The 21,353-nt window shown below is 34.9% G+C and overlaps 2 protein-coding genes across 4 annotated transcripts; one reads left to right on the forward strand and one right to left on the reverse strand.

Moving 5' to 3' along the window:
- The first annotated feature begins 100 nt into the window (after positions 1–100).
- On the forward strand, positions 101–2,195 carry LOC131630105 (UDP-arabinopyranose mutase 1-like). The gene is made up of 4 exons (XM_058900902.1): positions 101–528; positions 601–851; positions 966–1,134; positions 1,422–2,195. Exons 1-4 carry the CDS (start codon positions 211–213, stop codon positions 1,731–1,733), a joined length of 1,050 nt encoding a protein of 349 aa, XP_058756885.1. The 5' UTR covers positions 101–210; the 3' UTR covers positions 1,734–2,195.
- Positions 2,196–3,747: 1,552 nt separating this feature from the next.
- Positions 3,748–8,438, reverse strand: LOC131630055 (tRNA (guanine(26)-N(2))-dimethyltransferase 1-like). 3 transcript variants are annotated; one of them, XM_058900851.1, is made up of 12 exons: positions 8,158–8,438; positions 6,933–7,362; positions 6,510–6,631; positions 6,165–6,304; positions 6,002–6,074; positions 5,772–5,860; positions 5,547–5,652; positions 5,108–5,320; positions 4,817–5,011; positions 4,627–4,704; positions 4,284–4,485; positions 3,748–3,900 (listed from the first exon to the last, which is right to left on the reverse strand). In XM_058900851.1, exons 1-12 carry the CDS (start codon positions 8,410–8,412, stop codon positions 3,893–3,895), a joined length of 1,911 nt encoding a protein of 636 aa, XP_058756834.1. In that variant the 5' UTR covers positions 8,413–8,438; the 3' UTR covers positions 3,748–3,892. The 3 variants fall into 3 exon arrangements, with proteins under 3 accessions (XP_058756834.1, XP_058756832.1, XP_058756833.1); XM_058900849.1 differs by having other exon boundaries at positions 3,810–3,907; XM_058900850.1 differs by lacking the exon at positions 3,748–3,900 and having other exon boundaries at positions 3,938–4,485; positions 8,158–8,437.
- Between the last annotated feature and the right edge of the window lie 12,915 nt (positions 8,439–21,353).

The following is a 21,353-nucleotide window of genomic DNA, read 5'->3' on the forward strand; positions in this document are numbered from 1 at the left end:
CACACAACCTTTGAAAAAGTCACAACTTACCTTAAACATTCCGAAACCTTAAACTAATCCCACACTTATGCCGATAACTCAGCCACTTCCACATGTTACATCACTATTCACACCCCCTGATATATCTTCACACCCTCCTTCTCTTTCCTTTAAAACACTCTCACTCTCTCTTTCTCTCAACAATCACACTCTCTCTTTATTGCAACAACCATGGCTGCAACTGCAACTTCACCTCCATTGAAAGATGAACTTGACATTGTCATCCCTACTATAAGAAACCTAGATTTCTTAGAAATGTGGAGGCCATTTTTTGAACCTTATCATTTGATCATTGTTCAAGATGGTGATCCTACGAAAACCATCAACGTTCCACCTGGTTTTGATTATGAACTTTACAACAGGAATGATATTAACAAGCTTCTTGGTCCTAGGGCTTCTTGTATCTCGTTCAAAGACTCTGCATGCCGTTGCTTCGGTTACATGGTTTCCAAGAAGAAATACATCTTCACCATTGATGATGATTGTTTTGTAAGTTTGTCTCTATCATTTTTCTCTTCTTCTTGAAGAGTTTCTTGTTCATATGTTTTTTTTGTGTGTTAGGTTGCTAATGATCCATCTGGAAATCAAATCAATGCGCTTCAGCAGCATATTAAGAATCTTCTGTGTCCTTCAACACCTTTGTTTTTCAATACTCTCTATGATCCTTTTAGAGAAGGTGCGGATTTTGTTCGCGGATACCCTTTTAGTCTTCGCGAGGGTGTTCCTACAGCTATCTCTCATGGACTTTGGCTCAACATTCCTGATTATGATGCTCCTACTCAGCTTGTCAAGCCACTTGAGAGGAACACTAGGTATGTATAATGTACTATCTCTCTGAGTTCACGCAGTCAGCACATCAGTGGTCGTTGAATCCAGGTCGAATTGTATAGATATTTTTAATTTAATATTTGTGTTGATGTTATAAGGTATGTGGACACTGTTTTGACTATACCAAAAGGAACATTGTTTCCAATGTGTGGAATGAATTTGGCATTTGATCGTGATCTGATTGGACCAGCTATGTATTTTGGTCTCATGGGAGATGGTCAGCCTATTGGACGATATGATGATATGTGGGCTGGCTGGTGCTGCAAGGTTCTTTTCTTTTCTTTCTATTTCAATTCAACATGTTGTTATTATTGAGGCTTAATGATCTATGTAGCACCGACCCGTGTCCGTGTCAGTGTCGGTGTCGACGTGTCAATGCCGGTCGTCGTGTCCATGTTTCATAGTTTGTGATTCATAATAGTTTAGACATTATGAAGCACAGACATGCGCTTTTTTTCAGAGGTGTCGGTGCTTGCAGTTTAGAAATTCAAGTTTGAGTGGTAAAAAACAATCTTACATTGTTAAGAATCATTTTTTATGTATGATTTGCTCAGGTAATTTGTGATCATTTGGGGCTAGGGATCAAGACTGGACTCCCCTACATCTATCATAGCAAAGCAAGTAATCCATTTGTGAACCTAAGGAAAGAGTACAAAGGGATATTCTGGCAGGAAGATATCATTCCATTTTTCCAAAATCTTGTTCTTCCACAAGAATGCACAACTGTTCAAAAGTGTTACATTGAAATGTCAAAGCAAGTCAAAGAAAAACTTGGAAAGATTGATCCTTATTTTGACAAATTGGCAGATGCTATGGTCACTTGGATTGAAGCTTGGGATGAACTTAATCCTTCCAAAGCATCTTAGGCCAATCACAAAGCATAAAAAAAAATCTTATACTACTAGAAAATGTTGAAATAATGACGAAAATCAGAGACCGAAAAAAAATAAATTGGTCGCTAAATCGACGTCTCTATCACTTAGAGATGGATTTTGCCCTTTTTTCGTCTCTAAAATTTTGTCACTATTTCAACTTTTTGAGATAGTTCGTGAAGTGCAAACATGGCGGTTGATCTTGAATTTGAACTATTTATATTGTGTGCTTTTTCTAAAGTGTTTTGTTTTTGATATTATTGTACCTTTAGAATTTGCAGCATTGTTAGCTGTAATTCTAAATTTTAAGACTTTGTGGTTTGAGGTTAAGAAGCAATAAGGTACAATGGTCTAGGTCATTGTTACTTGTGACTTTTGTTTTATGAGTTCTAGTGATCTTTGTTTGTTGGATCTTATATCATTTTGGAAGCAATGTGTTCTTATGTGAAAACATGTGTTATTGAAAGAATGTTAATGCATGGTTCATTTAGTTGTTACTGAGCCTTTTAAATATGAATCATTAGAGTAACGATTAAACTATTTTTACACATGTATTCAATCAAACTAAGTCGTTTTTTTAAGTTTCTTTTTAAAAACTCGACATTTGACCCTAAAACCGACTAATTCACAAATCAAACTACATCTCATCGTTTTTCTAAGTTTCTTTTTAAAAACTCGACATTATTTGATTCTATCAGATATAATGTTGACTAGCGTCGGGACCAAAGCAAAGATCTATATGGACCTATAATAACTGCAGTACGAATGTCTATGTCCTTAGAAGATTTGGAACCTTGTGGCATTGATTTCTTTTTAATAATGGTACTGCTGCATGCATCAGGAAGATCTAGCTAGATGTGATTTTGGTTCAATTGGATGGACACCATTATTGTTCTTATCCTTTCAACTTTGTAACTGCTTCTGTATGTACTAAAACTCTCTGAATGTGTTTGCTGCATTATTGGTAATTACTAGTTCTTGTACCCTTGTTTGTGTTCTTGGAAAAACATATGTGGACTTATTTTACCCCCTCACCGACACTAGTACTGATTCTTTTAGGGGACACAAAAGTACTACTAGTGATATCTCATTAATAGCTTATCGAAATAAGTTATGAACTAGTAAAAAAAAATTTACAAGCTTTTGAGAATAAATATTACTAAAAGTAACTTATGTTACCCTTATATACAATTCTAAAGGTATAGAGTGATTTTACCTAGAATTGATTTTAGAATGATTTTGCCTATATTTGAAAATCTTTAAAATTCACGGCAATAATGTACGATTTGGAAAAGTCATCAATAGTAGCTTTAGAAAATCGTCAAGAGAAGGTCTTGAACTTGACATGGCCATGGATGACTTTGCTTCCAAACACAACTTAAAGTGTTTGATTCTTTTAAAATAGAATTGATTTTATATATAAATGTATGTTTGGTTTAGTTTTTGGAAGAGAAAAAACAATTTTAAAAGTTAAGAATTGATTCTAAAATGATTTTGAAATGTTTAGTTCTTCTTAGTAAAATTAAATCTGCCTCTAGAATTGATTATATTTAAAGCTACAACTTTTGAATTGAACGTGAATTTTACACTAAAATTTATTGTTCAACTCATTTTTACTTAAATGTATTCAAATATAAATCAATTTACATCAAACTCGCATTTAACCAAAATCAGTTCTATAAAACCAATTCAATCAAAATTAATCCTCCTCACCGTAGAACCAAAGATACACTAAAAGTGATTCTAGTTAAAATTAAAATTTATAATTTTTGAATTTAAACTAATTTTAACATTAGAAAATTACATTAAAATTTTTTGTTCAATTCAATTTTGCATAAAATCATCTAAAAATAAACCACTTAACATGCCACTCGATTTTAACTAAAACCAATTTTTTTTGGCTCCAAAACCAAACATATGCATAGAAATCAAATATGAATATTACTAAAAGTAAGTTATCTAAGCACTTATTCAATAAACGTTTATATCATATCATGATATAAGGGCTTAAATTCAAAAGATTATAGAACTATGACACAAGCAACATAAATATTATAGTCAGAAACACCTCAAAAATTGTAAATCCTATGGTCCCGTATTTAAAACAACATTACAAAACAGTAATAAAAAAATTGTCAAATTTTGAACAGTCTTCAAGAACCTGCATGCTCAAAGTTGTTGGCCATAAAAATGTGTCATTATAAAAAACACCAAATCAAAATTAAATCAAAAAACAATTATTATTCAACACAGTACAATTTCCAAATAACAACAAAAAAAACAGATTTAAGTAGCAAATTTGATGCTAAGTGCCTAAATCTCTTGCCACAACATTTAACTTAATTCTTCATTGAGCAAAAAGGCACATAATCTAGAAAAATAACTTAGCTCAGCTCACTTTGATGTGCAAAATTTTGGTGAAAACAAATAGGCTTTCTTTAGTAACCAAAAAAATGTGGAATTTCATGAAAATTTGATTTCAAGAGCCTTTTTTTATGAGCTAAGATGTGGCATTATTATCTTCTTCAGTCTTTGGCTTCTTACTTTTAGGTTCTTCTTCTTCATTGTCTTCTTCATTGTTGAGAGCATTAAGGGCTGCTTCACCTATCAGAGAGACATGTTTGCTAGTGATTGTTCGTCCCGCCCTTAGTTTTGGACCCCAATGTCTTTCGGGATTTGGAAGAAACCTCGAAACTTTCTTTGCTTGCGCCTTGCTAAGAGACGCTACAGCCCTAGCAAAATTAGCCTGAAAAAAGAAAACATGGACAAGAAAAGAAAACTTTATACTACGCTGAATAATTCGATTTTAGGAGACGTTTGGTTAAAGGACTTAATAAAAGCACTTATCATGAGAGTTATGCATAAGTTGTTTCTATACTCAACATACCTGAAGAACAGGTTCCTTTGCAAGTATGATACTTCCAGGTTGATCTGCTGGCTGACCTTTCACGGGATGATTTTTAACCTACAATGAAAGGGGTGGGGCGTTATTTTATTTAGGAACCGACACCGATAATGACCTAATAGTATAAAAGAACGAGCCTTAAACACGTGAAAGCGAGCATTTAATCCCTTACCCAGCAGCGCATAATGTCCCAAATAACATCCATAGGTGCGTCTGATTTAAGCCCTATTGCACAAACATGAGATCTAGAGATACGATATCCAGCATTGATGACAGCAGAACGGAAAATAACTGCCGATGGAGATGTGCATTTAAGGGTTGCACAAAGGTTATGCAGACTCAAAAATAGAGGAACATCTGGCAACTCCTGCAACAAAGAAAATACATTGAAAGTATTAGAAGATTTGACTCCCAATTAATCGTAACATATGAAGAAATGTGATAGGTATAAAAATATGCATACCTCTGATATTGTATTCAATATGGCAGATATGTGTTCGTAAGCAGGATAACTGGATTTCATGCGATTCACGTCTGTTATAATAGAAGTTACCCATTCTTGGTCATGTATAGGAGCAGACCATATAGGGCCACCCATAATGAATTTTTTCCCACAGTCAGTGCAATCTTGAGGAACAACAGGACCAAATCCGGGCAAATATCTAACACTAGCATTCTGAAAGAATCGGAAAGAAAAAAAATCTAATGAAAATAACGTCGCCGCTACAGGAATCACTAATATTATAGTCATTCAAAATAAAGCAACACTTAAACATGTTTCTTAAACACTTGAAGCATCTGCTCTTATCTTGAAGAGTCAATAGAAATAAGCTGAAAACAGCATTTGAATAAGTCATAAGTCGAATATGGCACCTATTAACAGGCTAGAACATGATAGATACCTTGGTAGAGGCCCTTCCAAGGGGTTGAAGGTGGAAAGAATCGCAACCAGTGCACTGATAAACATATGAAAGCTTTAGCGGAGTGTTTTTCATAGCACTTGCAGAACTGCAACCATGTAAATTTCATCTTTCAGTTAGAAAAAGAATTGTATGATTATGAAATATTATGGAAATACCATTTGATAAAAGACTCTGGCAAAATATTTGCAAAAACTAAGGACTTACGTGTATATGCGAACAAAAACACGAAGATAGAAGTCTTTTTGAACAGATAGGACAGGAACAATATATCGTTTGTATCGATTAGCGTGACTCTGCATTATATTAATTATTAAGAACAAATAAGTATATTAAAATTTTAAAGATATTCAATAGATCCGAAATTTCTATTAATTGAAAATTTTGAAATTAAGTAATTATATCCGATTTCATTTTAAAGAGCTTCAGATATATACCTCAATGGAAGCAAGAACGATCCTCAAGGCCATTTCATGGCAATATTTTCCTTTTGTCGGGTATGATCCATATCTAGTATAAAAATCAGTTGTTAGAAAGCCAATTCAACAAACAAACAATTTTGCAACGGAAGATCATATCGAATAAGAGTAATAACATTACTTTGAATAGCAGACCTCCCCATTTCCTCCGCAGAGTACAGCCATATCTGTTGCAGTACACATCAGTATACCTCCATCAGCAACAGCTTGAACGGCTGAATCGAGAAACACAGAAGGTGAACCATATGGATCAAGATCAACCTGGAAGACAGAAAAGGTAAAACTAAAGACCATGAAAATGTGTTTTTGTTATATTAAAAGCATTTTTGTCAAATAGCTGCTATAGCGGTGCTATGACACTGTTCATAATGTAGTCTAAACATTCCCCTATTTTCTGCTATCTGATATTGACAACATTGATGAAAAGTTGAATAAAAGTGCATATTAGTAGAAAGCATCGACTTACCACATCGAATTCTTTAGGGTTTGCTAGCATATAGACGCGAGCATCAGCAAGATGAGACTCCACTTTTGAAATTGCCACCGAGCCATTGAATTGAATGTTCCTTTTGCAAGCTTCAACAGATGCTGCAAGAAAGCAAAATTCAAGTATAAGCATGCATTGCAAATGCATAAGCTTAATAATCAAAGAAGCACTTATCTTAAACAAAAGTAGCAATTATAAGTATCCAAATAGCATATATCAACCACTGAGGTGCCGGTTTATAAGAAATAAAGTGACTTTGACATTCAATACCTTATTATTTTGTGTTTGTTTAACATATTGAAAAAAATCTCTTCTTTAAGCAGTTTAATCAAAAAAGTGATTTTCATTAAAAACTACAAAAAACAGATTCCAAGGAACAAATTTGTAGATAATGCAAAGCACCTGGATCATTGTCCAAAGCAACAACTTGACCAATCCCTTCTACTTCACGAGCATATCTGAGAGCCCTTAACCCAGAAGCAGACAAGGCCTCAAGAACCCTTGGTGGCTTCAGCTCCTTTGGTCCTTTTACTTCCGAACGAACAATTTGCTCTTCATCAGCATCACATTCTTCATCGATCTTGCCTGAACCTTCCATTGTAGTGCATGATTCTTCAGGAGAAGCCTCTTCCACTGATTCAGATTTGCCATTTGATTTATGATCTTCTGGTGGAGCTTTGTTATCTACTTCCTCCACGACTGATTCAGAAGAATCATTTTCAGATGCTTTCTTTGCCCCTTTTGCTCTCTTCAACAAATTTGCCTCGTGCTCTTGCTTCCTTTTCGATATAAATGTCCTCAAAACGGCAATGGACAAATCCCTATTATTAACCTGTTCATTACAAAATCAGAATAAATATAGGATCAATATACACAAAACAAAAGTGGAATTTTTTTCACACAAAAAAAACTTATAAGAAACAGAATAATTACATACAAACACGACAAAAAATAAGTGCATGCATTGGAAGTGCTTTTGGAAAAAGAATTGATTTTGAATGAATTGATTATATAAAATTGATTCTATCTAAAAGTAAGTTGAAGGTTAAGTGATTTATATTTGGATAAATTTATGTAGAAGTGAGTTCAACAATAAATTTCAAAGTAAAAGTCACGTTTAAACTCAAAAGCTACAAATTATAGCTTCAACTAGAATCAATTCCACTTTAGAAGAACCAAAGATCTCAAAATCATTCCAAAATCAATTCTACACCTCTCGAATTGCTTTTGGCTCTTCCAAAAGCAAAACCAAACATACACTAAGCTTCACAAAATTCCCGGTGCTAATGTGATCCAATAAAATTCACATTGATTCCAATCATATCCTAAGGGAATAATGAATGTATCTGATAAAACCTAACCAGAAAACTCCTTAACAATTCAATTAACAAATCCCAAATCACAAATCATCAACAAAACCCATCTCAATAAACTCACAAAACCTCCAAAATCAGCACCACCCCATTACACAAGTTTCAATTTTGTTCACAACCCATCACTTTTTTCACCATGAACCAAACATTCAATTAAAAAAACACAAAAAACCCAACTAGGGTTTTTCATCAAAAGCACGATTTCAAAGCAAAACACCATAACCCGTGATTAAAAAAGCAAACTTTATCGTTACCTGAGCTTTGTTAAAAAAGACTGTATTTTTCTTATGCATAAGAATCTCAGCTTCTCCTTCCTTAATAATTTTGAAATCTTCAGGATTGAAAGCCATTGTTTGTTCCTCTTTCTTCTCCTTCTGCACTTCGGATTCTCCGGCGCAGGAAGAACAAGGAGAGTTGAACACAGAAAAGGGGTTCGATGCAATTCGAGTTGCTGCACGAACTAGCTTCAGTTGAAGTTTGAGAGTACGAGATTCTGTAACCAACCACATAAGAAACCGTTTTTATACATAGTTTTTAAATGTGTGTAAATTCAAAACCCTACTATGATTTTTTTAGATTTCTAATGGTCAAAAATTAATATCTAAATTTTCAACATTTTATCTTTAATAACAATAAACCCCAATTGTATGTTATCTTTACTTATCTACCAATCAAACATTAGATTATAATTTATAATTTATAATTTATAATTTATAATTTAATTAGATTATAATATATAATTTATAATTTAAATTTAAGTTAAATTGATTTTCATATTCATGGATATGATTATTTTTGTCGTGTATGTTTGAACGCGTTTGTTATATGAATTGAATTTAAATAATTGAAATATGTGAGTGATTTGACAATAAAATCGCATATTATACTAGCATGATATTCATTGATATTATTTATGTGTATCATAAAAATTTATTACTAGGGTGAGATCTTAGTTGATGTGGCATATAGTAGGTCGTGCACCAATAAAACGACGATGATTGAAGTTTTTGAAATGATGTTGAGGATGAAGTTTGCGAGACATTCTTAGTGTCGTTGAAGTTTGAGTAATAAAGAATTATAAAAATTTAAAATTTTAGAGAATCTAATGTATTATTTAAATTCTTTTTATTTATCATTTTTCGATTGAGATCAATTGATTAAAATGTATTATTCACGGTATTTGTATATGGTTATTTAATTAAACATCAATTGCTTATTTTTTGTTTTTGATAAGCAAACTTTTATTGATAAAGATTAAGTTTCCGCAAGATGTGCAAAGTTACTAGTGTAGTCTATATATAAAATGATATTACTCCATAGTGGCGGGTCTATTAAAAGGCAAGCATGGGCACCCCTAACAAAAATTAATTTTAAGAATATTAATAAAGTGTTCATACTAGAAAAATCAAAAGTCAAACAAAAGAGGATCCAAGTTTATGACTAAGATATATAAAACTTGGTATAGAGGAAGGCCATAGAAAACTGAGGAAGTATGCGTTGAAAGAAGAAAATAGAATACAGCGATAAAAAACCCATAACATAGAAAAAACAGAGAGAGGACTAAATGTGAGTGTGAGGTTGTTCATTGGAACAGATGCAATATATTTGACAACTAAGGTTAGTTTATAATAGTGGGCTTTAAATTTTTTTTGTACCTAACTTCTTTAGGCTACGTACTTGCTAAAAGCACAATGAGTGACAACACCCAACTATGTAGGGCTGTCAGAGAGTTTTATAGTTGTTGTGGTGTTAGCGCAAGCTTACTTAGAGATGGTAAGAAGCTTTGTATACTGGTATTTTATGAGTGAATTGAATGTCCCCTAAATTCAAGGGTTGTGTTCTTTATAGGAATCCCCTAGGCCTGGATCTTAAGACCCTAGAAAACGGATACAACATTCTCTCTCTCATAAGCGTGGGAAGTGGAACCGTTATTCTCTTATGATTTTGGAGAACATTACTTGCATCTTTAACCACCTCAGATATCGTTATGAGAGATAAAGAAATATCATTTCCCATGTTTTGATAAGGGGGTGGTTATTTCAGACGATGGGCATGGATTATGATAAGTAGACACACAAATCAATAAACGGATGCCTAGTAGCCTTGCTCTAGGGAGACGGACAGTATATGCCCGCCTTTAGTGTATCTTGCATTGTCCCCAATGAATCCCTCCACAAACATACCAGTGCACAATCCATTAAGCACAGTAGCTTGTACAAGACGAAGTGATTTATTCTGATAACTACTGCATATTTAAATGAGTCCTTCCGGCATTATTGTAGAACAAAAGTAAGTGTATTTTGTGGTCTTTATGGGTATTGGGTTGTGTTTTAAAGGTCGTTCAATAATTTCTATTACTTTAAGAATGGTTTATCATATGGTTGATTGTTGTGAGTACTGAAATGTAAAATAACAAAAAAAAATGAACTTTGGTGATTAATGGTTTAGAAAATTTGTTGGGGTTAGATTTCATTTACCTATTCTTATAGAGAATCCTTGACAATAATATGTAATAATAATAATCATCTATTAATATTATCGCCCGAAGCTCTCATTACAACTCATGTCTAAGTCAACAATATGAGATCAGTCGTATTACTTGATAAACAATCTCCCAGCCTATTAACCAACACGACAACATTAAGTTTCAATAGTTAATATGAATACTTAACCTAAATCTAAGTCTAGACTTTAGCATATCCAATAGATAAAAAAAACTTAGATCTAGTAATAATCTATACCTTTCGAATATTAAGTCATACCATAAAAATGTGTTTTAGGCAGCTAATACAAAACAAGCATTAGGAGCAAAGAATTCATCGATATTAAAGGTGTAATACAGTGAACTGACTTTTTTATAATCGAAAATGTTGCGGTAAGCAAGAGTCGCCACCGACTTTTATTTTATCCAAATTAAATTAGAAAGGCTAAAAGAACAGAAAAAACCTTTTTTAAAAGAAAATGGGTTCGGGGGGTAATTATGCAAAGGGAAGGTGTAAGGCACCCTTTGCATCCATGGTTTTCCATGGGCTCTTAATTGCTTTGCTCGTTTTGAAAAGAAAAGTAGATGAAGAAGAAAAGTGGACTTTAGCTCGTAAATGAGCGTAGCCATTTTTGAAGAATTATGAGAAAGAATATAACAAAGGTTTAGAGCAAGGCAAAGCAATTAGGGGCAATTACCTTAAAGTTTTGAAAATGAGATTCTTTTAGCCTTTCAGAGTGAAAGGGTCTATCCTTGCCATAAGAGGGAAGGAAGCCTTTCATTTGGAGGTTGAAGGGTCATCGCGTTATCATTCGCCACAAGACTGACCCATGCCATAGAGAGGCAGGTAGTCTAAGGGAAGGATCAAAATAGCCTTTTTCGTAGGCAGCCAGAGGATATCTCAGCCTTTTTCGTAGGCAACTTCCGAGGGTCGAGGTCATATTAGTGTATCGAAGGCAGCATCATTAGGGTCGTATGACCTTTATTGATCGAGGCAACATGGCTGAGATATCCTCGTATTCGAGGGACTGGCTATTCTGCAAATAAACACAAGGCAACAAGGCAACAGGCAGCAAAGAGGTTACCCCAAAAGTGTGCGTGTGTACAACACGTGGTTAATTCATTATATCATCTTATAATTAGTTATCCTAATTCAGTTCAAGACTTGCACTCCCTAGGATTACTAACCACACAATAGATATTAACAGTAATAATGGGGAAGGGAAATTGTAACCAGCGGAGGAGAGGGGAATTGAAACCAGCGGAATATAATAAAAAACAAAAAAATATAATAGTTTAGGGTTTTAGGATTACCGATACTCGTAGCTTTGGCAATTGGCAAATCCTGAAGATTTGGAAAAGGAAGAATAAACAGAAAAATGGGTGAGTGCATTATCGATTCAAATGATAATTGGGGTTAACCCTAATCAATAACAATAACAATAAAAGAAAAAGGGTAAAAGAAACCTAGCTTCGATTGATGAAGATTGATGGGCAAAGGTTTGCCTTGAGCCTTAAGCACTGACCCTGACCATTTAAAGAATTGAAAAAAAATAGAAAAAAGTAAGTGTAGGAGAAGTTCCGTTAACAAGGGCACTAAACCCTGATTAAATAAAATAATAGGTAAATAAATATTTAAATAAGGGAGGTTAAGAACTTAGCTTTTGATTGATAGGCGTATGGCGCGTGGTCGAAAGATCTTGTTCAACCCTGAAAATTTTGCACGAAGAGAAAAGGAAAATGCAAACCCTAACAATAAACCCCTAAGGTTTATTAAGAAAACTTGTTGTGACCTGAATGCTAGAATCACGTGTATCAGGTGTGGTCGAATCTTGAAGGTCCACCATGAAACTGCAGGTTCTGAAGCGTTAGGATTAATCCATACAGCTAAAAACAGTCCGATGCTCACGATGGTAGTACCTCGCAAAAACAGCAAAAACAAGAAAGTGTTAGTATCGAAAAATTAACAAATATGAATGGCAAGTAAAAGAAGAATGATTAATTAAAATAGTTTTGGTGTTTTTGTTATTATCAAAAGAATAAATGAAAATAGTAAAATAATTAATAATAAAACAATTAAATTGGGCCAGAAGAATAATAAAATGGAGCTGTCAATATGTAAATTCGGATGGGCTTGAAATGTCTAGAAGTAAGCCCAAAAAGAATTAAATGATACAATCCAGGGGAGGGTGTGGTTTGCTGCAAGTAAGGTGCAAGGATAGTAATTCTAATTAGGCTGGGTCCAAAACTTAAAACAAACAGCAAAACCTAAAAACCCAATGAGGGCTCCGCCCCTCTTCTTCTTCTCTTTGACCGTAAAAACACCAAAAATATCTTCTGCATGTTCAGATTTCTCCCCTTTCGACAAAACGAGTTCTCTCCGTTATTTTCCTCGATGAGGAAGCTATAGCACGGTTGAAGAAGGAATCTCTCATCGGTCGGTGCCTTGGGGTGTATGGACTTCGGTTGGCCGTTTGCTTCGTGTGGATTCAGATTTGAGAAGTTGTTGGGTTATGCAACAAACCGAATAGGTGGCCGCTGATGCGTGTTGTTTCACACCTCCTCTTCCTCTTTGTTTCTCGTTTGGTGAAGATTGAAGGAAGAGACGTGTTGGACGATGATGAGCTTTCCAATTGAATCCGCAAGCTGTTGGCGTCAATGTGATGGTTATTCGCGTCGGAGTCGGATTGTATTGTTGGGAGTGAGGTTGTTGCAGAGTGGTAATGATGCTGTTGCGATCTGATGTCAAGTTGTGCAGCGATGTTGAATCGTTGTGTCGTTGAGATTATATTGCAGGTGCAAGAAGATGAAGGTACGTTGTGATCTGGAATTTGTTCGAGTGGCGGTGTTTGAGTGTTGGTGACGAGGTTGAACGCTAAAAGAAGAGGATCAGACCGGTGGAACTTTGTAGATCGGAAGTCGCCGCTGCGCGTGTTGCTTCGAGTGGATCGGTGAGGCTGCGCTGTGAAGCGCTGTGAATGGCGTCGAGAAGCAAGTCACGGTGACGCATCATGAGAGGTGGCAGGGTCGCCTGGAGGCGTGACTATTCCAAGAGACGGACTCAACAAATGCTCTACATCGAAGCGACATGGATTTTGCGTGGGCGTTATTCCAATAGAGCAAGCCTTCAATCTCGTCTCCTCGATTTTTCTACAGTATTTGATATTTTCTTGTTCCCTATTTCTGAAAAAAAACAAAATTTTAGAAAAAAAACAACAAAATCCGTAATGCTGATGTTTTGGCTTTAATTTAATCTGCATAGTGACAATAGGAGAGATTGTCTTCTTCGAAGACCAAAGTGTTTGCCGCTGGGAAAGTCTTTGGCTGATACTTCTCTGGTTCTATGTTTCGTTTTGTCGTCACTCGATTTGTGATGATGGTGGTTTAATCCTGCTCTTGATTCCTGCTAAAAAACATGAATTGTTGTATGCATAAATTTGAAATGTTATGAATTGGAAATTGTTCTATCATATGGTACGAAAAGTAAAAAGAAAAATTAAGAGTCTTATCTTCTGGTGAAAAGTGTACGTGAGAACTTCGTAGTGTAAGGGTTAGTGTTGTTGAATATATACGTGACAGACAAAAAATCAAGGTCCCTCTCAATAAGGGTTAATTGTTGTTATATAGAGAAAAAAAATTAGGTTAGAATGACAATGGACTTGTACCAACTTGAGCTCAATGGACCTTATTCTCATTATTTACACCTATAAAACAAAAAGGAAATAATACAATAATATAACAAATATGATTTACTAATTGAATTAAAATTAAAATTGTAAACCAAAAGGGATTAGTAAATCAAAAAATGCTGTTAAATCGTAAAAACGAACAAACTGCGCAAAGATGGACACGTAATGTATATTTTTATCTTCTAAATGAATGTTAATGCAAATGGTGCCAATGATTGTGAAGCGACAAGCCAGATAAGAATGAGGGCAAATTTTGGGGTATGACAGCTGCCCCTGTTCAATTTTCTTAAACCTGAAGATGTAGAGTGGTTTGTATGCCAGTCGGAACCTGAAGGTGGAAGAGAATTGAACACTAGAATATGTCGCGGGCGAAAAACCGTTTTTGTGTCCCTCTTTTTTGTGGGATGAGACACCTGATGCCTTCTTTGGGCTCGAGTGCTAAAAAAAATGATTTTTCTTTGTTTCGACCAAACTTTTTATTATTTCCAAAGAAGGAAAAGGAAAAAAGCTGCAATAACCTAAAAGTGGGGGAGAGATTCCGGGTAAGAGGGTTGGTTATACGAAGGGAAGGTATTAGCACCCAACGTATCTATAGTACTCTATAGGTTTCTTTGTTTTGTTTATTCCATTCTTGTTGTGGTGGAGGTTCTTGTGAGAAAGAGGTGGGACCTAAGGTGTTTGTTTGATTATGCTCGCAAAGATCATCGCGATCCTCTGCATACATATCCCCTAGAGGGAATCAGAGCATCTGTAGCTCGGGGTCTACGGGTGCTAAGGTTTGAATGGTTTTTTTGTTTTGTTTTGCTCGCCAAGGATCGACCTTGTGCCTACGTATTCTCAAAGGGATGTTGGGAAAGTCAGAGCAATCGTAGTTCCCACTTATGCTAGTGGAAGCAAAGAAAAATAGACAAATGTCGTCTAAATGCTAGATGTATCTAATCTATATCATCACATACATCTGTTTGATTTTGTTTAAAAATCTTTTCATTATAAGCCCGGGGCCATGCCACTTAGGGTGCTTAGAATGATAAAGATGTTTTTGTTTAACCAGCCTTGTGGCAAAAACTTTCAATGAAGTCAGCCTTGTGACAAAAAGTTTTAATTAATCAGCCAGCCTCGTGGCAAAAGTTTCAATGAAGTCAGCCTTGTGACAAAAACTTTGATTAATCATCCAGTACGGTGGTAAAACAGTTGGATTGATTAGCCAGCCTTGTGGCAAAAAAGTTTGATTGATTGATTGATTGATTGTTTGTGATGATATATAAGAGATACTCCTAGCATAGAGATGAAAAATGTCTAATCTCCTAGGGTATTTGTTTTGGATATTGGGGATGCTTATAAGAAGCCCGTGGGTCCTTGTACGAAGCCCAAGAGGAGGCTATCCGAGGGTCCTTGCATTGTAAGCCCAAGAGGAGGCTATGGGAGGGACAATCCAGGGTCCTTGCATTGTAAGCCCAAGAGGAGGCTATGGGAGGGTCACTCGTTTGTACAAAGCCCAAGGGGAGGCATGGTATAGTTGGTTTGAGCTCTTAGAGCGATTTCACCGGGAAACCATACTCTATGTCCTAACCTAAACTAGTGGAGATTCTTTGCACGAAGCCCAATAGGAGGCTATGGGGAACCTAGTGTTGTACTAAGTTGAACAAGCATATATAACACACATATGAACAAACATGAACAAGTATGAACAAACATGCACAAGTACATGAACAGGTATGAACAAATATGAACAATTATACATATATGACAGAGTGTGTGTATATAATGGAGTTTATGAAGGAAATATACCTGTAAGCATGATCCATTTGAATACACAGGGCTTGGGACTCACACTCGGGGAAAAGTCCATTTGAATTTATTCAAAGCTATGTAAACAGGTATTCACAAAAGGGCTTGGGACTTATACCTACATGGAGGCCCATGGTATATTTTTGGGAAGATTTAAAGAAACCTTCATTTTTGGTTTGTTATCAAAGTTAAAACAAATAGATTGAGATATGTACAAAAGGCGTACAATGAAATACCTAATTTCATGTACTGGAATGGGTATGTACAAAAGGGGCTTGGGACTTATACCTACGTGGAGGCCCGTGTTTTATTTACAAAGCATGGTTGACTGTTTATTTACAGACGCGTTGTTTGCAAAACGGTTTGAAGATTTGTTTTGAAAGAGTTTTCTGTACAAAGAAAAACTGTATAAAGAAAAGGAAAGGGACTTATACTCTCTAATATTCGAGAGGCCCATGTTTTATTTTCATAAAACATGGTGGATGGTTTAAAAAAGAGTTGAGAGATTTGTTTGTAAAAAAAACTGTTTGGAAGTTTATTTGGAAAAAGTTTTCTGTTAAAAAAAACTGTACAAAGAAAGACGAAAGGGACTTATACTCTCTAATATTCGAGAGGCCCCACATCGTTTTGAAAATCAATTGATCAATTAAAAAGATTTAATCAATCGTTTCCTTTGAAAATCAAAAAGAGATGGTTTACCGTTTTTGAAACGAATCGCGATCGCTCGTTTTAAAACGATTTGAATTTGAAAGAAATCAACTTAATTAAGTTTAAATCAAATTTTAATGCTTAATTAAGACCTAAGTGATTAGGGTTTGATAAAAAATATTTACAAGTGATTATGTTTGAAAATTAAATGAAGAAACAATATTTAAAGTATTTAAAAACACTTAAAATGTATCATTTTAAACCTAATTAAAAACACATTAAATAAATCTTTTTTTGTGATTTTTTTTGATATTGTAAAAATATGTCTATTAAATAAGAAGTGTGTAAAAAATGAAGAAAAAATAAGTTATTTTGATTGATCAATGAATTAATTAAAGTTGTGTAAAAAATAGAGAAAAATAGTGATAAAAAATTAGGTTTTGACCTTGGAAGGGTTTGAACCCATGACTTGAGTTTGAAAGGTGAAAAATAATACCACTGGGCCACCTGCGTAGCTCAATTGTATTATACCTTCATTTGTTTTTATTTTGAAAAAGGTTTGTAATAACAGTTTGGAAAAATAAGTGAAAATGAGAGTTTTGAGAAAATATTGAAAAAAATGGTCCCAAGGGGACTCGAACCTGGGACCTTGAGGCGAGTGAGAGACTTAGAGGCAAGCTGGCAACCACTGGGGCGGTGATACATCCATTATCCTAACTCATTTCATTTTATTATATGATAAACAGAAATTTGAATTTTTGAAATTCCCACTTCATCTTCAACCTCAAGACAAACCTCCATGGTTGATTTCGGGTTTCTTTGTTTCTCAACCAATTTGAAAAATATAAAAGGCAAACTTGTTCAAATTTTCACCACGAATTCAACCATGTCAATTATTATAATTATAAATCAAAGATGAAGGAGAATTTTGAGAAATCCCAAATTAAACCCTAACTGAACAAATTCAAAATTCTCGAGCCACAGTCAATTTTAATGCAAGTTATGGATTCAGTTAGCTTTAGCATGATCATATGAACAATTTACTCTTTAAAATTTATGCTAAATATGCATGAATGATCATATTAGAAAACACATAAAAACTCACCTTGGCTGGAAATTTCAGAACTCGAGAGAGTGCTTCCAGATGCAAACTTTTGATCCTATTAGCTTCCTTGAGTGTATTTGAGTGTGTTCCAACCCCTAACTTGCTTTGAAACTTGTTGAAACTCCATGACTAAATCAAAGTGCAGCATGCTGATTTTTGAATGAGAGAGTTTGATTGGCACGATACCAGAAGCAATTTTATGGTTTGGATGAGTTCTATATGATGTATATGAGGTGTTGGAAGTGAAAATTTGATGGATGCACGAGTGGATTTTGTTTTGGCAAGTTTTGGCTCACTTTGTGCATAAATGGAGGTTGAAGAGTGATTATGTGTTTTGGGTGTTTTTGAGAGGTGTGAATGGTTCAAACAACTTCCATATGATGTTTAGGAAGTGTTAGAAGCATCACTTTGCTTAAAACTTCAAAGGTTTGGAAATTGGTATTTCTCCCTCTTTGAAAACTCATGAAACTTACAACTTAAGAAAGAAAGAGAAAACCAATTCTTTGAGAGGTTTGGTGTGATTTTGAATGTGATTTCCATCTCTATTTATAGGCCATGAAATCTGATTACAAGCCTTGGCAAGTTGAAAATGCAATGATGGTTTTGGCTTAAGAGATAAAAGAGAATATTTCCATTTAATGCTTTAGGTTAAAAACCTAAACCATGGTTAAAAACTCAAGTTCCATAATATTCTCTCCAATCTGATCTTTAGAGATAAGAATCTTGCTGCAATCATTTCATTTGATCATTTCTTGCATTATTGGTCATATAGTATAAGAACTTTGTGAGAAAATGGTGAAAATTCAAGCATAAGGACCTCTAATGACAAAATTCAAAACCATAGCTCCACTTCATAATTTTTCATGCTCTTGGACATTTTGGAAAGCTCATATTACACACTTCAAAACCCTAGTTGAAAGTTTCTTCAAGATCTTTAAGGAAGTGGGTGAAAAAGATCCATGAACTTTGAGAAAAATGAAGTTTCAAGTGAAGTTTTCAAAAAGTACCAACTTTGAAGCACCATATCTCTTAAATGGTTGATCTTATGGAAAAATTTTATATGTGTCAAAGTTGTTTATTGGATCAAAATCTACAACTTTCATGTTGGAAGTTTTTTTCAGTTTGTAGGTGAAATTTTGAGTTATTCCCTTCCAAAGTTTGGAAAAAAAACATTGAAAAACACTTAGAAATTTTTCTAAGTATGAAAAGTCAAACTTTTGACTTTTGATTCTTGATTGATTTTCTTGATTTTTCTTGATCAAATGACTTCATATATCATATATTGATGATTCAAAACTTCAAAAGTCATGGTTGACCAAAATTCCCCAAAAGTCAATGGTGATTTTGTACAGTTGACTTTTTCAGACGAATCGCGTTTCTGGAGATTTCAAATGAAACAGGCTATCCTCATCAAATGAATAGTATGAATGGATTACATTGAAGCATTAGAGGATATTGAGCCATGGTTTGAGTTGTGGCACCATGTCCTGATTAAAAAGTCAGTTGCTCAGTGAATTAGGTCAAAAAACCCTAATTGTCGCCCTGATGAAATTGATGACTGTAGGTCTTGAATTGAGATGCAATTTCCATTGTATATTGTCATAGGGATTATTTGAGGATGATTGAGGTCTTTGATTGACTTCCTGGGGATTTTTAGGGTTTCCCAAATGTGATCCCTGATTTCAGTCCCTGATAGTTCAAAATCCTGATCTGAGGATTTGTCTGATCAATCTTTGTGTAGGAGATGTTATGAGCCAATGGATTAGGTCAAAATGATGCACTTGAGGTCTTGATATCATGTCCCATAGTCATTAGGTCAAGTCTTGAGCAAAAGTCAGGAGTATGCTATCTTCAGGCAAAACCCTAATTCAGTCGATTCAGAGCTGTTGAGCTTGTTGAAATGAATCTCTGAGGACCAAATGTTGATTATTGATGAAGATGATTCATTTGAGATGAAGGGAGAACAAAACCCTAATTGAGTGTTATTTGTACTGATGAGTGATTTCCTGATTAAATCCTGCTGAGTCACAAGTAGCAAACACAAGCTATGCAATTTGTTAGAGATGCAAATGATGCATATGCAAATGATATGAGGTGGTATCTTAGGTCAAAAATTGGGGTATGACAGATGCCCCTATTTAAGTTTCTTCAACCTGAGACATGAAGATTGAAAATCTTCGTTTTGATAGGGTGGAAGAGACTTAAATATCAGAAGACGCAAATTTTGGACCTAAGATACCAAAATTGCGAATGATGCAAGGATATCTTTACCGAGGGGATATCAAGAACTGACTCCGCTGGGGAAAAGAGATCGGGAAGGATGTCTCAATTCGTTTTAGGAAGAGAATCCGTTTTGTCTTCTCGGGAAAGCAAGTGTATGCTCCACCGGGGAATGATAGCTTTGTAAGAAAAGCTTACCTATTGACATTATCGACTATCTGCATGGGGATAGACTTGTTTAATAATGCGAAGGTGAAAGGTATGAAACTGTATTACCGACTATCAGCATGGTGATAGACTTGACAAGGTAAAAAAGTTTCAAAGGTTTGGTTAATATTACCGACTATCAGCCTTGTGATAGACATGTTAAATAATATAACCAGAACAAAAGGTTACCGACTACCAGCCTTGTGACAGCGGTTTTGAAGACATGATCAATTATCAGCCAAGTGATAAAATGATTCTGGAGACTTTGTTAGGGAAATTACTGGTTATTCAGCCTTGTGAACAGTAATAAGGCCCTGATTGTCAAGTGGTCTTCATGATTGATTTCCTTGAGAGGAAAAAGCTTTTGAAAGAGACATAAGCCGCTCAAATGACAAGGCTATTGCTTATTGTCTGTTTTTCACGACTCTGGTTGGGGAATCGGAATTTGAATCTCTGGTAAAGACAAGGTTCTAACCATAAATGAATTGGAAAGAAACAGCCAATCAAGACTTTGTACCCATGAGGAATGAACTCGAATGGGGATTTTCTCCTTTGTTTTGGAGAGGAGAAACTAAAGCAACCTTCTTCCACGAGGAATGATCTCAGTGGGGAACTGGAGAAACAAAATGTTCTTTCTGCTTATGGGTGACAACCTACTTGGAGAGATGACACGCCCATATTTGTTTCTTTTTCTTCTTTTTTTTTTTTTTTTTTTTTTTTTTTTTTTTTTTTTGAGGATAGATATATCCTAAACAAGTGAATATTGAGGCAAACATTGAAAAATGCAAGAATGTATAAATGATGCAAATATGTATGAATGATGAATGTCAAGAATGTAGCATGCATGCTGACGATACTGACAGACAGAGAAGTATATACTGGAGAAGGACCAACGTCGCAATACAACCAGATACTTGGCAAATGTTTTTCAACACGGTGTAGATAACACAGGTGATGAATGGTGTTGCGTGCTTTAAACTTCTCTGGGGAAGATGAGCATCTTTTCTCATTGAGATGAAAGAACCTCTTCACTGGAGATTGGAGATCTTCTTCATTGGGGATAAAAGACCTTCTTCACTGGGGATAGAAGAGCTTTTTTACCTCGAGGGGTAATTGCTTCAAGAATTCTTTTCTGGGACAAGAATACCGTTGTCACAACAATTTTTCCGGGAGAATCCTTTTTGTTCATCCTATGGAGACGACTGCTGATGTTCCTTCCGTTGTTCACAACTCAAAGGAAAATTTCGCTTTTATTTTGAAAAAGAAAAGTGAAGTAAATTCATTTAAAACTTATTTTTCTTTTTTTTTCAA

This window comes from Vicia villosa, unplaced genomic scaffold (assembly GCF_029867415.1).
Source record: "Vicia villosa cultivar HV-30 ecotype Madison, WI unplaced genomic scaffold, Vvil1.0 ctg.000643F_1_1, whole genome shotgun sequence".
Lineage (NCBI taxonomy): Eukaryota > Viridiplantae > Streptophyta > Magnoliopsida > Fabales > Fabaceae > Vicia > Vicia villosa.